Source organism: Lampetra fluviatilis, chromosome 3, assembly GCF_964198595.1.
Source record: "Lampetra fluviatilis chromosome 3, kcLamFluv1.1, whole genome shotgun sequence".
Classification (NCBI taxonomy): Eukaryota; Metazoa; Chordata; class Hyperoartia; order Petromyzontiformes; family Petromyzontidae; genus Lampetra; species Lampetra fluviatilis.
Genome location: NC_136277.1, coordinates 27,776,156 through 27,792,906, shown reverse-complemented (window position 1 = coordinate 27,792,906; position 16,751 = coordinate 27,776,156). Strand labels below are relative to the sequence as shown.

At 48.9% G+C, this 16,751-nt stretch overlaps 1 protein-coding gene across 1 annotated transcript in view; it reads right to left on the bottom strand.

Annotated features, from left to right (window-relative positions):
- Positions 1–15,489, bottom strand: part of TMC3 (transmembrane channel like 3) — a 33,933-nt gene extending 18,444 nt beyond the window's left edge. The window contains exons 1-10 of the mRNA XM_078880254.1: positions 15,374–15,489; positions 12,168–12,317; positions 11,618–11,693; positions 7,828–7,909; positions 5,120–5,226; positions 4,026–4,124; positions 2,943–3,085; positions 1,876–2,023; positions 1,207–1,250; positions 922–1,069 (exon numbers count right to left, since the gene is read on the bottom strand). Of these exons, the coding sequence (XP_078736380.1) occupies positions 922–1,069; positions 1,207–1,250; positions 1,876–2,023; positions 2,943–3,085; positions 4,026–4,124; positions 5,120–5,226; positions 7,828–7,909; positions 11,618–11,693; positions 12,168–12,317; positions 15,374–15,489 (1,113 nt within the window). The remainder of the gene's footprint in view (positions 1–921; positions 1,070–1,206; positions 1,251–1,875; positions 2,024–2,942; positions 3,086–4,025; positions 4,125–5,119; positions 5,227–7,827; positions 7,910–11,617; positions 11,694–12,167; positions 12,318–15,373) is intronic.
- Between the last annotated feature and the right edge of the window lie 1,262 nt (positions 15,490–16,751).

Below are 16,751 nucleotides of genomic sequence, written 5' to 3'. Positions count from 1 at the left end.
CCTGCGACGCGCACGCGCACGGGGCGCGCTCCGCCCGTAAATCACGCTTCTCTTTAACCTTCAACGCACTCCCATTCTACGAGTCGAGCAATTACCGTTCATCACTTTCACTCGTCCTTCGGGCGAAGGCTGCAAGAACGCACGCAGAGATATACACAAACTGCGTATGCGGTGGAGGTGGGGGAGCGATCTGCAAACACCGCACTATGAACCTGGCGACGCGAGTTCGACACTCCACCATGGCTACATCCGTGGCGAGCATCCCAAGCCGCCCGCCCCCCCCCCCCCAATCTTCACCAACTGATCCTGACCAATGTGGTCAAGAATGGTCAAACGATGTCACGGCGAGGCCTTCATCCAGCAGTGGATTGGCAAAAGGGCCGTAGATATTCTGTGCGGTGTACTATACATTGCATGCAGGTGTGCAGCATATGTGAACCTATGTGTGCATGCAGTGGTTGTCCTATGAATGGACTGTTCCTCGGCATATAAATGTGCAATTTCAAACAAAATTCCAGGGCTACCAATCGAGATGAGTGCCATCTCATGCTTGTGCGAGCAAGGGGAGATCCGCACTATGTTATCGGTTCACTGTAATCACTACACGGCGATCGGTTATCGGCGATTGGCTCATGGAAATTGGTACACGGTGATCAGTACATGGTGATCAGGTGATCAGTACACGGTGATCAGGTGATCAGTACATGGTGATCGATACATGGTGATCAAGTGATCAGTATACAGTGATCAAGTGATCAGCACACGGTGATCAGGTGATCAGTACATGGTGATCAAGTGATCAGTACATGGTGATCGATACACAGTGATCAGGTGGTGATCAGTACACGGTGATCAGTAGGTGATCAGTACACGACAATCAGCAGATGATCAATACACGACGATCAGCATGGCGCCACTCGCCTCGTTCTTCTCCCAGAGCGTGAGCTCGTCCTTCATCTGCTCCAGCTTCTGCGATCGATCCACCACGAAGTAGATGATGTAGATGCTGCCCGCGAGGCACAGCAGCACCAGGATGTTGGCGAGGATGCGGAGGAAAACCCGCAGGGTCCTTGGGACACGCGGAGACCACACGGGGGAACACGCGAGATAAGATCAAACTAAAAACTCACAATTAGAGATTCACGATTAGAGATGCAGACTTCCAGGGGCGTGCGGTCGCTTCGGGGAAAGGTAGATCGCACGCACCTGTTTTCACTCTTCTTCTTTTCTTGTTCTTCCAGGATTGATTCCTGTAACACGAACAACAACAAAAGACGATCACGTGATTTTCAATAAATATAAATAGAGTTTCTCATGGGTCAGGCGGTTCCTGCCAAACAAGTGTAGAATGCCCGTCGCTGAAACAGGGTGAACAGTCGGGATTAGCGCTGCCCAATGCTCTTAACGAGCTGGGTGCTTAGTCATAATAAAGGTTTTTGGGTTAGAGCGCGTGATTTATAAATGTGTCGTAACCCTCCACCACCCGACACGGCCAATCAGCAAAAAAAAGTGTCACGTTGACAAAAGACAAATAGTTCACTACTTTTGTCAACGTGACACTTTTTCTGTGATTTCGGATGCGCTTCTGTGGCCGTCTGGAACGCTCTTCCTTCCGATATTAGGAAGCCACTGGAGCCATGCACTTTTAAATCTAGAATTAAAACTCATTCCTTTAGAACTGCTTTTTGTGGTTAGTTTAGCTGCCCTTCCTCCCGCAACTCCGATTAGCACGGTTGGCTACGTACGGTGGCAAAGAAGTTCAACATATTTCTAGATTTATATTTGAACACTTGGAACTCTTCCTGTCTCTTGAGGAAGAGAGGGAGAGAGGGAGGGAGAGAGACAGCGGTGCTGGTGGTGTGCACGGGCCCTCACGCGGATGGTGGTGGCGATGGCCGCCACTTTGCTCTCGGCTGTCTCCTGGTTGCCGATGAGGTAGTCCCAGGCGCAGAAGACTTTCCAGCAGAACGTGAAGTTCTCATCCGAGGCGCTGCTCAGGCTCTGCCTCGAGTTCTTCGCCATCCTGCGCAAAAAAAAAGGGGACGCAGCGGCGGAGAGGAACATCCGGCTTCCCGCCACGGCACGCGCTCAGTTCCTTATCTGACTTCTTCGTTCTTGTAGGGAAGTTGGGAAGGAGGGATGGATGGTATTATTGATGAGGGGGAGTTGGGGGTGAGCGAGGGAAAAGAATTGAGTTTATTTTTAGGGAAGAACGAAAAATAGTCAGTGGGGCTGTTTGTCATTAAAACGTATTAAATGACGCGTTTCTTTGGTGCGCGTAATTCATTGGTCGCGTCCGCTGATTTTGTAAACTTTACATGAAACTGACCACGCATCACTGTCATCTGGTGAATCTCGCAGACGCATCCTCGTGTAACATGCATGATTGGTAAACAGCAGCGTCTAATATCAGCCTGGTGTGTCCACTTTGGTGACCTGCTAAATAGTTTTGCGCCTGACACACCACATCCAGGATGCCCGTCTCTGTGGCTGCGGCTACGAGTCACGCGCACGGCATCTACCCCAGTCCACCAGCGATATATTCGGAAAGAGCTTTAGGCCCCACGTGGACTAATCCTACGCGATCAAAAATTGACGCAGTCACTGCCACGCCAGTGAACAAGCCAACGTCGCGACAACGTTGCGACGTGTCCGGTACCGTCCGACAAAAAGTTGGAACCAACGTTGGCCCGACGTTTCATATTCTTGGGTTTTTTCGGTAAAGTCACGTAGGTAAAAAATTTAAATAAAATAAAAATCACGACACCATTGGAACCTAATTTGCGAGTAAAAATATAATAATTGTTTTTTTACCCTTCTATCTGGCAACAAAAAAAGTTAAAAAAGGTGTCAGTTTTGTTGCCAGATAGAAGGGTAAAAAAACCAATTATCAAAAATCACGACGTTTCATGTTTACTGGGGGACGACGCCACGACGCTCACTTGCGCAGCAGCGCCACGAAGCTGTAGGCGAACACCGCCATGCCCACGAGGAAGTAGGCGAGGGGCAGGCGGTACCCGGAGCGGCCAAGCTTGCGGTCGTTGCCGTAGTAGCCGTAGAAGAGCACCGAGTATTGCAGATAGCCCTGGGGGGGGGGGGGGGGGGGGAGAGGACGGCGACACGCGTGCGGTGATGGCCACTGTTAAATTGTACGCAATACGGCACAAAGATCGCACGCGAAAATTATTGTACCTCCAACCCAGCTTATATATAAGCTCCTAGCTTGGCAGTGTCTCATTCTTCACCTGAAGACGGCTGCTTGCGTTGTAGCCGAAACGTCGTGAGAATTATTTTATTTTATTACGTTTTATTTGTATTATTTTATTACTTCCCTTCTACGTGACTTTACCGAAAGAACCAAGAAGATATTGTACTTGAGTCAACATAGCGTGCGTTTATGGGCCCATACGTACTATCCGTACCAGGCATGAAGACAATATCGGAACTTTTGTCGGATTTTTAGCTCATTGATATGATGCAATAACGGAACGTGTCCTCGTGATAACTGGTCAAACACCATGTGAGACTAGGCTCTTAAAGAAAGCTGTCTCGGGTGTGGACCAATCAACTTCAAGGACAGTGCATACATTATCAGAGTTATGTTTTTTGTTTGCATTATGACTGCAGGTATTGTGGTCTATGCAAACATGACTCCTTGTAAAAAAAGGTGTCAGTTTTGTTGCCAAATAAAAGGGTAAAAAACCAATTATCAAAAGTGATGCCACCTAATGTCACGTGACGCCGCTTTTTTGGTGTGAAAAGCACAGAAGGGATGTAACGTATGCGATGTAATTTCGTGAGTCCAACTGTCGGATCAAAATATGAAACAAAAACCTTTCGCATTATCCGAAACGTCGTATTCCGACCCGATTTTCATTTTCTCCTGAATAATCTGGAAATCGAGAAGTCGCCACTAGTCCATTCTAATCCTGCACGGGGTGGTGGCCCAAGCGCAGCCTATGCCCGGCTTTGACCACCAAGTATCCGCAGAGAGTTCCCAAAGAGAGAGAGAGGCAGCCGCGTACTCCCAGCGACCAGATGGTGTCGAGATCCTGTGCCGTGTTCATCTGGTCAGAGGGGATCCGCTTGCTCTTGGTGGTTCCGAACGGTTCTCCTGCCAGCAGCTGGGCTCACGAGTGCACGCAAAGAAGAGCAACAGATCAATCGACTTGTCGTTGTTGTCGAAATACCTCTCCCACCCCTTCACACAAACAGACATTTCTCCTGGATCAGCAGTTCGCCTGCTGTATGTTTTCACCTGAAGACGATTGCTTTGTGTTGCGATCAAAACGTCGTGATTTTTTAAAAATTATTTTTCGATCTACGTGACTTTACCGAAAGACTCAGAGAGTACAAACGCTCCGCTCCCGCAACCGAGACTTTCTGACGAATTGTCAAGTCAAGTAGCAGGAGGTCGCTCTTCCTCCTCTGCTGCCCCATTGTCTGAAACACCGTTTCCTCAGCCATCCGTGTGGTAAACTCCCTGCCCCTGTTCAATTCCATGCTCAAGACCCGTCGACATTGCCTTGGGTGCCCAAAGCACCCGCGCGATACCGTCGACGCAGCGAAGCAGGGCCACGGGGCAACCGGCAGTGCCGGATTGTCCTAGTAGGAAAAGTAGCTACAAATGTAGTAGCTACAAATGTAGTAGCAAATGTAGTAGCTACTACATATGCTAGTAGTAGCTACTACTGTAGTAGCTACTACAGTAGTAGCTACTACATATGTAGTAGCTACTACATATGCTACGGGCCCCGCACTTTCAAGGGCCCCTGCGCTAAACGCTTTCAAGATATCAATTCCGCTTCAGTGATTCTGCACTTGCTCTATTACTATAGTACTATACCGCCTTCAACTTTTATGAACGACTGGGTGTTTAAGGTTAGCGATTTGTCGTATCATCTGGCCGTACAGCAAGTGAAAAAACGCAATGACTTTACTGTGCAAGTAAAAAAATGTACGTGTTTTAATATTTACGTAAATTTTATTTTTTTAATTTAGGGCGCCTTTATAACAACATATGCCGACAGGCCCCGCAACCAGCTGCGAACCCGACACTGGCGGCCGCTGGCACCCGGCGTGTTCTCAAGAGGCGCCGCGCGCTCGCCCGAGCCCTCACCTCGGGCAGCACGAGGAAGGCGACGGTCATGACGGTGAGGACGATGTTGATGCCGAAGAGCCAGCGCAGGAAGATGAAGTACGACGCCACTCCCGAGCCGAAGTGACCTGCGCCACGACGGGCACGTGGTGTTGGGTCACGGGGTCACGCGGGTACGTGACATCGGAGGCGAGAGGCTGTCCTGCTGTTGGGCTTTGTTAAGTTACCGCTCTCACGGTCAGTGGGGGGGGGGGGGGCAGTGCCGAATTGTCCTCGTAGCAAAAGTAGCTACACATGCTACGGGCCCCGCACTTTCAAGGGCATCGCGCTAAATGCTTTCAAGCCATCAATTCCGGTTAAGTGATTCTGCACTTGCTGAATTACTAGAGTACTATACTGCCTTCAACTTTTATGAACGACTGGGTGTTTAAGGTGAGCGATTTGTCGTATATTATCTGGCTATATAGCAATTGAAAAAATACAATGAATTTACTATGCGAGTTAAAAATTTGTGTTTGAATATTTACGTATTTTTGTATTTATTTAGGACCCCCTAATAACACATGCCACAGGCTCCGTACTAGCTTCATCCGGCATTAGGGGGGGGGGGTAATTCGAGGCCGGATGGTCACCCCTCGTACAACACCTTAAACAAGTTAGCAGGATGGAGGGTCGGGAGACAGGGAACCAGGCGTACCTGGTGCGGTGTGTAGTAAACATCGTCACTGGGGAGACAAAGGCGGCCGGGCGTGGTGCTGGCCACCCCACCCCCTCGTGTGCCGTGCCGGCCTTCATAGGTGCTACTCGCTAGCAGCACTTACACCAACAGTCCGTTAAGGCTACACGTGGGATCTTTGCCTTTTGGTCCATAGCCCTTGGGCGTGTTTAGTACCCCGTGCTGTCCACACTTCAGTTGCCGAGGAAGCTCCCAGCGCGTAGGAGCGAAACGCCGTGGCGCAGGCGGAGAACACATCGGAGATCAGGATGAACGCGTACAGCCAATTTTATTTTTCGTCAATCGACTGCTGGATGAGGGGCCTCCTCGTGCCGTGTGGGTCCTTTGGGGGCCATTTAACGTCACTTCCCAGACTTCACCGCAGCGGTCATTGTTTGAGTGGTAAAGGTTGGGAGCATAGACGAGGGAGCGTAACGAAGTACAACGCTGAAGTGTTCGCTGCTCTGCGACCTACTGACAATGTAGCCCCCCACCCCCCTGCTGCAGTCAACCCGAGCAAGGCACAGTCCGAACCCTGCTCAGATTCAGAAAACTCGCGGAATCGGGCTCATTCCGAGTGATTTGGTCATAACAGGTGAATTAAAATTAATACCAGATGGGGTTTTATTTGTTAATAGTATCACCGAAAGGAACGTAAGATATTGGCGCTTCGAGCGACTGGCAGATCGAGAGAGAATTCTCAACGAATCTCGATAGGCGGTAGGGAGGACGGATGGGTGGGGTCGGGGGTGGGGGGTGTAAGAGATAATGGACTCACCGGGGGTGCAGTCATTATTGAGAATTTATAGCCATGAATGGGTTTTGTTATTCCAAAAAACCTAAATCACCCTGCATACTCACAAGCACACCTCCTATAAACAGGGTCACGCTGTCCGCTGCTATCTGCACCACCCTTCCCTGCACCGCTCTCTCCCTCCCTCTCTCTCTTCACGGACCCGGTCATTTTTTTATTACAAAAAAGCAGCAGATTGAATGAAGATTTAGTGATAGGGGCTGTTTTGGGCACCAAAGTGGCGGAACAGCTTCGCCGAAAATTTTCATACACTATTTCATACACTATGAAAATTAAAGACATGTTTTTGTATTATTGATTCTCATTTGCTGTGGATACTGTCTCGATGTTGCATTGTGTCCTTACTCAGTATGGTTCTTGTAATTATCTCAAATACCCATTTATTACGGGGCATCGAGATACCCTGCATGGGATAGATAATAAGAAATTATGATGATACTGCCCTACATTGCCTCCAATGCGCTGACCTGCCCTGCCATGCCCCCTTATCTCCCGCTACAACTCTGCACTCGCTTTGCCCTGCTGCTCTCTGCCTTGTACTATTCTTCTCTTCCTTGCCCTTCTTTATAGAATTTTTTTTTTAAACTGCACGTTATCTTGGTGTGGTCTGGGACGGATTTTGCTTTTATTTGGTGTTGAAAAATCGCCAGGAATTGATGTACTTATGCAATTTTGTACTAATGTATTTTTATTTCGATTTAAAGCTTTCGTGACTGCAGGGATTCATCTTCTTGGTTCTTTCGGTAAAGTCACGTAGAAGGGAAGTAATAAAATAATAAAAATAAAACATAATAAAACAATTCTCACGACGTTTCGGCTACAACGCAAGCAGACGGCTGCTTGAGTTGTGGCCGAAACGTCGTGAGAATTGTTTTATTATGTTTTATTTTTATTATTTTGTTACTTCCCTTCTACGTGACTTTACCGAAAGAACCAAGAAAATGTATTTTTATTTAGCAACTTGCTTACCTTTCCCATACTTTGCACTCCTTTCTGTTTTTGTATTGTTGTTGTAATTTCCTGACCCGCCTCTATTGGACATCTGTGAATAAAAAGCTTCATAGCTCATCGGATTTTTCCAGTCTGAATAAAGATTTCGATACTGTATTGCATTGCCCTGCCCTATCCATGTCTTGTCTTGCCCACCCATCTGCCCTTGCCATGCCCTGGCCTGGTCGCGCGGTCCTGCCCGGTGCTTACTCTCGATCTTCTTGATGCGCATCTCCCACGGAATGAAGAGCGAGATGAAGTTGTAGAGACATCGCTGGAATTTTCGGAAGAGCTGCAAACCACGCGGAGGGGACAGATTCGCCACACGTCAGGAGGGAGTCGTGCCACCTGCCGACGCACACACCTGTACTAACACGCACACCTGTACTAACGCGCACACCTGTACTAACACTCACACCTGTACTAACGCTCACACCTGTACTAACTCTCACGCGGGGGTGGCACGCACACCTGTACTAACGCTCACACCTGTACTAACATTCACACCTGTACTAACACTCACACTTGTACTAACACTCACACCTGTACTAACGCTAACACCTGTACTAACGCTAACACCTGTACTAACGCGCACACCTGTACTAACACTCACACCTGTACTAACGCTAACACCTGTACTAACGCTCACGAGGGGACCTGCAGGAAATACAGAGAAATAGACAGTGCAGATTATTCACATTGACCCAATATCAGGATTACTTTTAACTGATAAATAGTGTAATCATCATCAATCCACTGCTGGATGAAGGTCTCCCCAATCCGCCGCCACCTTCGGCAGTCAGTTGACGCTTTATCGGGACACGTTCAATTCCACGGCTGCCATTCGTTGTTCTTGACCCTCGACCATCATCTCTTCCAGCGTTGTGTGCTCACCGAGCCCCACATTCATGCACAGTTTGTCGTTAACCTGCACATGTTCTATGACCCACGTGTTAAACTATTTCTGTCTCCAAATGTAATTCCATAATTGCATCTCCACGCTTGTTTTTACACTTTTAAATGTTTATTACATCGACAGCACATGCAGTGAATGTTACGAGTGAGTGTATAATATGTACTGCAAAGGCAGCCATGCAGGCACAAATGACTCCATTCCCATGCACTGCGCGTGTGGCGATGGATTCAGCGAGTCCAGATGAAGGTCATTTCCCGTGGCGCGAGGCCGTGATGGAGATGGCAGAGCCTCCCAGCGCCAAAACCGTGAAATTAGACGCAAATCGTGATCATATCCAGCGCGCACACACACACACACAACCACCTGTCCAACCCCTTGTCACACCATCACCCCACCAAATAGCACCCACTTTCACCCTCTCAACCGCTACTCTGTAGCCCAACCTTCCTCATTTGCTTCTCAGCGAATCCCATCAGCTCGCCGGCCCACCCCTCGAGCCCAGATGACCACCGCTTGTTTTGCGATCGAAACGTCGTGATATATTTATTTCTATTCACTTTCTTTTTATTTGTATTATTTAATTGTTATTATATGTTTTGCTATCTACGTGACTTTACCGAAAGAACCGTAGAATACCAGATTAATTCTGTTCATATGAATTACATAATTCAAAGCGTTAAGAAGAGTAAGTGGGACATGGACGGGACATATTGCTCGAATAGATGATGGCCGGTGGTCAAGAAGAGAGACAGTGGCAGCCAAGGAATGGAACGCGTTCGAGAGAAAGTCCACAACAGAGGAGATGGAGCGATGAAATCAGCTCGCGTGCAGGTGGATTAATGCATTGCAGGATCGTGGGAATCGGCAGTGGGGGTGGTTGCGACTAGCATGGAGGGTATCCAAGACGTGGGTTTTTTGGAGCGTCAGGACATCAATGTTACGTGTAAAGATACTCGCACGCCGCATGGGAGAGCGCCTCAATGTTCAGTTGGAGGATCCTTGTCCCAGGGCCTATCTGGCATGTCGGAATTGGCAGTGACCACAACTGACGACAACGATGATGATGATACTTCCTTTTCACAGGTGTTCCGATCTGCCTTCTGCCACTAAAACATACCGCGCAGCTGTGTAGCGCGGGGACATGTAGAGGATTTAATGCCAGCCGGAGCCGTCTGCGGCTGAGCTCCAGAAAATATGTAGTCCTTATCGTGAATACCGTGTATACATCTATATATATACATACGGAGGATGCTGTTACAACGCAGAAAGTGCATCTGTCCATGTCCTCACTTCAAGACGACCGTGCCCGAGACGTAAAACAGGCATCTACTCGGTTCTGCCCGTGAGCATAAATACACATTTGTACGCATTCAGCAAGCCTTGCGGATGTTTTTATTTTATTTTTATTTTTTTCCCATTCCGTTTTTTTATGGCGCCCTGATAATGCTCGCTGCACGGAGCAGCGATTTATAGCCGAGAGCCCAAGGCTTCGGTGTCGGGCTTTAAAATGAAAAAAAAAATCGGGAGCGCCGTGGAAGCAGGGAAGTCCGATTTCACTGCTACTGCTGATACCGCCCCCCACTCTTCACTCGCCGATGCACCCACACCTGCCACCCCGCAACCAATGACTGCTCAAACCTCCAATGAAGATGTCAGGTCGCTCGCTGAGCAAAGACACTTTTTTAACGATCAACAAAACCAGTGCTTGTGGGGAGGGAGGGGGGGTGGTCACTCAGCATTTAAATGGGTCCTTAAATCACAAAAAGTGGCCTTAACCCCCAATATGCGTGCCTTAATGCCAGCTGACAAATGTGAAGCTTCCGTGACCCTCACTCACCCTCCACTGCTTTAATCAAGGGGGCCCCGCTCTGTGACCTCATGATGGACAGACCCAGTTTTCTAATACGGAGTTGGGTATCTCCACATACTGTATATTAAAAGGGGTTAGTCCATCAGCCTTATTGGCTTTACAGACAAATATTACGCAGCAGCATTTGTTGCTAGTTATATAATTTCTGCTGCATAATATGTATTGAAATCCAATTGGCCGATGGACATTTTTTATATATACATGTGGAGATACAACAAATGTATCATGTTTATATCTGCTATTATCAAAAAATTAGCTTGTGTACCGTTCCGTATAGGTGGCTGGGGTTTGATGTTTTACCCCGAATATAATCTCGATCCCAAATCATGATGGACAAATCGTAGTAAGAGGTAGCAATGGGTGACAAGGTGCGACTTGAGGATGTGAAGGTGGGATTGGGATATACAGGAAGTCGTGGGTCCGATCCCGACCCTGACGCCTATAATATATTTTCCCGTGGTCGTGTGGATTTTTTTCTGGGTCCTCCCGTTTTTCCCCTCCAAGATTTAGAAACATGTGTATTTGGCTGCTATACATTCCCACGTGATAAGCCACTTAATTGAGCTATCATTTGTGGCCAGGTCGCTTCTGATAAAAAGCTATATGGCTTAGTGGGCCTTACCTGGTATACATCAAAATAGTTTTAGTAGTAGTGGTGTAGCATAGTGAGCAAGGGCCCTGGCACAACGAATTACAAGTAAACCCGTAAAAACAAAGTTTTTCACTATAAATCCTTTATATGCGTGGCATCGGGGCGGCTAGAGTCCTCTCGTCCTCTGGCTTGAGATGGCTGCCACCTATGGGTCAGATGATTGTCTGGCAGCATTAAACAATTGGTAATTAAATATTTTAAAAAATTCCCTAAACAGTGTAACATTTTGGAAATTTTTTTTTCACGAAAATGCATTGTCACGCACAACGAGTCTGTGTGCAAAATGTCAGCTCGATTGGATCACGGGAAGTGGGTTAAAAAATGACCGAAAGATTTGCACGGTCGTAAGCGCGCAAGCAAGCAAGCGAACTTAATATAAAGGATTTAAAAAGGGACCCCCTGTCTGTCTTCCCCTTTCTTCATAGCCCCGCATCTGGGCCGCTCTGGCTCGTGGGCCGTGGTGGATTTGCACTGCCTGCACACTTTTATGTGTACACCAAGGGAGAGAATGCATGGAGGTGTGATATCAGCTGTTTTGAGAACCCAGCAAACGTGAACGTACCGCCACTCCTGCCGCCTGGTATCCACGCGTCTTGGTCAAGCGGCCCTCGTACTTCTCCACAATCTGACGGGCTTGTCTGCGCAGCGAAGACAAGACAAAGATTCCCTGTGTAGCCTTAAAAGACTGTCGGGGCAAGTGCCGTTAGCGAGTAGCACCTATGAAGGCCGGCATGGCACACGAGGGGTTGGGTGGCCAGCACCACGCCCGGCCGCCTTTGTCTCTCCAGTGGCGATGTTTCCACTTCGCACCAGACACAACTACTCATGGTCATTAAATTAATTCTTCAGCAGGAATTTTGCCTAAAATTGAGTGTAAACCCAAATGTAGTATGTGTGGTGAAGGTTTTCGTGTTGCGGTAATTGGTGGCTGGGCTGAGGCCATCAACTCGCTCCGCCCGAAAAGCCAGTTTAATGACGGTCAGCTGAACACTGAAACCTGAATTTAAACCCAGGTTCTCAGCAGTGCCAGCTCAGCGCGCACTGTGCCCTGGGCCACGTGGCCTCCTCAATAATCACATCCCTGATGCAGTCTGGGACCAGCAATCACGCACTTGAGCACTTTAAGCTTTTGCTTCATTGGCCAGGGCCGGCAACGGATGTTGGCGATGATGTCCTTCTGGATCTGGATGTTCTGCATGATCTCCTCCTGGTCACTCCACTCCGCCTGCGTGTCCCCGAGTCCTCCATCATCATCCGAGCCCCTGGAGAAACATCGCAACCGCTGTGATAGTGGTGACGATGATGATGATTGTGATGATGATTGTGATGATGATTGTGATGAAGATTGTGACAACGGCGAAGACTGATGATGAGGATAGCTGTGATGTGAGGTGTAAATCTCGACCAGGCTTGCTGTTAGTTAGAATATGGCTGATGACAGACATCACTTATGGGAGCACAACGGCCACAACCTACTGTGTTGTCGCTCTTCCTATCCAAACTCGAACCATTGTCACATCCAATAGAGAACCCTTCTCACATCTCATACGGAGAGAGTTGGTCACTTCTGATACAGAACCGTTGTCACGTCCAATCGAGAACGTTGATGACATCAAATAGAAAAGAAGAATTATTGTCGAATTCTATACAGACCCCATTTTATATCAAAAACAAAACATTGATCACATCGATAATAGAACCTTCCTCTCAATGGTGTCCATTTATTTAGGTTCATAAGACTCGTGGAAATGTATCGGAATCTAATGCTGTATTTTAAAGTACAGGAAAAGCAGTTCAGTTTTAACAACATCGGAGCCACCAATTGGAATATTAATATGTACTGCAGTGCCACTCCTAACACCATTGGTGAATATAAGCACATTTGAATTTTTTTTACAAATAATATCTGGACGAAGACCTCCCCATATCGTATCGGTCATTCGAGCGAGGGGGTTCTTTGACCATATTTCACCGCTATGGTCAGTGCGGGTTGGTGAAGGTGCCAATCAAGGGGTGGGGTGTTGGGGTGGTGGGGGCAGTGTGCGTGATCAAGATCGGTTCATCTATCACTCGCCACCGATGTTAGCCGTGGCATAGGAATCAACTGAACTCAGATCGCCAGGGTTCATAGCGCAGTGTGCTAACCTCTGCACCACCACTCGCCGCCCCCCCCCCCCCCCAAGTGAATTACGCGTCTCTTGGCCGCATGTGATTGTGACAAACGCATAGAGGGGGGGGAAAGAAAAACAATTAAAAGGGTAATTGCCCCCCAGCTCGGGAAATCAATCGATCTAGATTATTCCGCGTAATAGGCATCATTTGGTGTTTCTCCATTCCAATGCCACACACAGGGTCACCACCTGGGCGATCAATGCAAGGCCGTAAATAATAATGGACTTTAATACTCTTGTTTATCTTGAGAAAAAAATATAATCTATGAGCAATTATCTCCGTCGATGCACGGTTATGTTTTGACCCACGCTCGCTCCTTCATTCTGTATAGCTTGGAGTTATCGTCATCGTTAACTGTTATTCGGGGTTGTAGTTAATGCGGTGGAGCGGTGGCGCGGTGGTTAGCGCACTGCGCGATTTGTGAACGGCTAGCCAGCCAAGCGACGATGAACACCAGTGGTGAGTGATGTCTAAGCCGGTTCCGTCTGTCCCACCCAACTACTCCTTCACCAACCAGCACTGACCATCGTGGTGAAGTATGGTCAAATATCCTCTACTGATTAATACAGGAAGGATTCTGTATTGATAATGGACTAAAGGTATGGCATTGTAATGATTCGTTTCCATAAAGCTGTCGGTGTATGTCTTGTATGCAATTTGCTCGCGACTCAACTTGCCTACAGTTGTACTTTTATTGCGTTGACGCTATTCTTGAAACGTATACATACGTGGGGTGTACCTCCGAAACCAAGGGTCGGCAAACTGCAGCTTCGGAGCCGCGTGTAGGCTATTTGAGGACTGATTCGTGGCGTTAAATCAATCGAGTGCGTTGTGGCTCTTGAGATATTCTGGGTTGCTAACCCCCGTTGTAAACCACGACATTACACCGGCCCAAAAGAGTGTGAAAAACATTGTAGCTATATCATTAATATCCAGCTCTCGGGCTCTTCCCGCATAGGTTGACTCCTCCGCCTGTGCATGATACCATTCTTCATTCAGATGTCACTCACCGCTGACATCAGACATGGCCGGGAATCTAACTCACATTTTCGGATTCGTAAAAAGAAATGCGCTAGCCGCAGCTCCCCGCTATAGACACAATTATAGAGAAACATAACGCAATTATATACGGTATATCAAATACACAATATCACATATACAAATCCATATTGCACAACCTTTCAAGCATAATCAATATGCATCATATTTCTCACACTTAATGTGATATATATATACAATTCTTTGTGCACAGGATTATAAATACACACATAAGATCCCCCGTATAGCGGTATACGTGACAAGGGCTGTTTGCGAGCTCCTATGAAGATCGGCACAGCAACACGAGGGGGTGGGTGGCCAAAACCACGCTCGGCCGGCTTTGTCTCCGTATGGTGGCGATGTTTACACATCGCACCAGGTACTCATTTCAGGCTGAGTCGACCTAGGGGGAGGCCCCGGACCGGTTCACATGTTCGTCACTGGTGTTGGTGGTTGTGAGCGGGAATCGAACTCGGGTGGTTGAGTTCGTAACACAGCGTGCTAATCCGCTAACCACGACACAAACACACAATCTCATACACACAGTCACACAATAGCACACACAGTTACACAATAACACCGTCTCACACATACATACACATAGTCATACACAATCACGCTCACACAATTACTGTGTACACACCCAGCCGTACATTCTCACACAAAGGCAAAGATTCCCCGTATAGCCTGTAACAGACTGTTGGGGAAAGTGCTGTTAGCGAGCGCCTATGAAGCTCAGAATGGCACACGAGGGGGTGGGTGGCCAGCACCACTCCCGGCCACCTTTGTCTCCCCCAGTGGCGATGTTTACACACCGCAGCAGGTACTCATTTGAGGCTGAGTCGACCAAGGGGAGGCCCAGGACCGGTTCAGACAATCGTCACTGATTTTGGCCGTGAGCGGGAATCGAACTCGGGTCGCCGGGTTCGTAGCGCAGCGTAGCGCTAACCGCTACGCCACCGCTCCTCACACACACTCTCACACGCGTACACACACACACGTGTTCACGCACACACGCGTACACACACACACACGCGTGCTCACACACACACACGCGTGCTCACACACACGCGTGTACACACACACACGCGTACACACGCACACTCACCTGCCGTCGTGATCATCCTCGTAAGCTGCGAGGAGACGCAGACTCACCGACTTCTTCCTCACCGTCTTCTGCCGCCGAGCGGCCCGGGTCATGCGCGCGTTGCTGGCTTCGGACATCGTGACCCCCGGTCCTGGACCCCCCCCCCTTACCTCCTTCGCTTATCCCCTCGCTTGTCTATCTGACCCCCGTGACCCCCCCCGCTGTCTGCCCGTCTGTCTGGCCGAGCGGACCCCCCCGGTGGCTGTCCGCCTTGTCTGCCGCGACGTGGAATTCTCCCACCCAGCGCCAACACCCCTCCGCCCGCCGCTGCCACTGCCACTGCGCTCCTCCCCGACTCTGCGTACAGCTCCGGCTCACGTAGCCAGCCGCCTGTGTTGGGCTCGAGCCACTGCGTGAGTGTGGGTGGGTGGGTGTGGGTATGGGTGGGTGGATGTGGGTGGGTGCATGGGTAGGATGAGTGCGTGCGGGGTGGTTGGTGGCTGGGTAGTTGTTGCGAAGGATGCATGGGCTGATATATGGACAAGTGTGCGTATGCGTAAGTGCACGTAGGTTCGGTTGTGGAGGGTTGTGTGGGTGTCTGGGTGGGTGTGCGATTGGGCGCGTGGGTGGATTTGCGTATGGGCGGCTGGGTAGGTTGCCGATGGCTCTGTGTGTGTGTGTGTGGATAGGTGTGAATGTGGAGGGTTGTGTGGACTGTATGTCTGGGTATGTGGGTAGGTGTAAGGATGGATGGGTGGGTAGATGTGTGTGTGGATGGTAGGTTACTGGGTAGATGAATGGATGGGTGTGGGGGGTGGCACAGCGGTTGTTAGCGCTACGCTGCGCTACGAATCCGGCTGAGCCGAGTTCGATTCCCGCTCACAGCCAACACCAGTGGCAATTATCTGAACCAGTCCTGAACCTTTCCTAGGTCGACTCAGACGAGTACCTGGTGGGATGTATAAACATCGCTACTCGGGAGATAAAGACGACCGGCCGTGCGTGGTGCTGGCAACCAACTTCTTCGTGTGCCAAGCCGGCCTTCATAGTGGCTCACCAACAGCACTTGCACCAAACTCATGTTAAGGCTAAACGGAGGATCTTTATCTTGCAATGGTTAATGCACTGCCATACAAACCAGGCCCTCTCGGTTAGATTCCCTGCGGGTCACGGAAATATTGTCAATAGGATCGTGTCTTGGACCCTCGCCCCAAAGTCTGTGTGGTTGGAATCTACTAAATTTGAGGTTCAGGATGTGTTCAGATTTCAATTTACCGTGGCATAGTACTGGGTTATATTGTGCACCACCGCCAGGAAATTGAGAACATGTTCTTTGTTAAGGCCTGCAGGAGGAGGTGATGTGACTAGCTTTGATGTTTAATGCAATAATTAAGGAAGG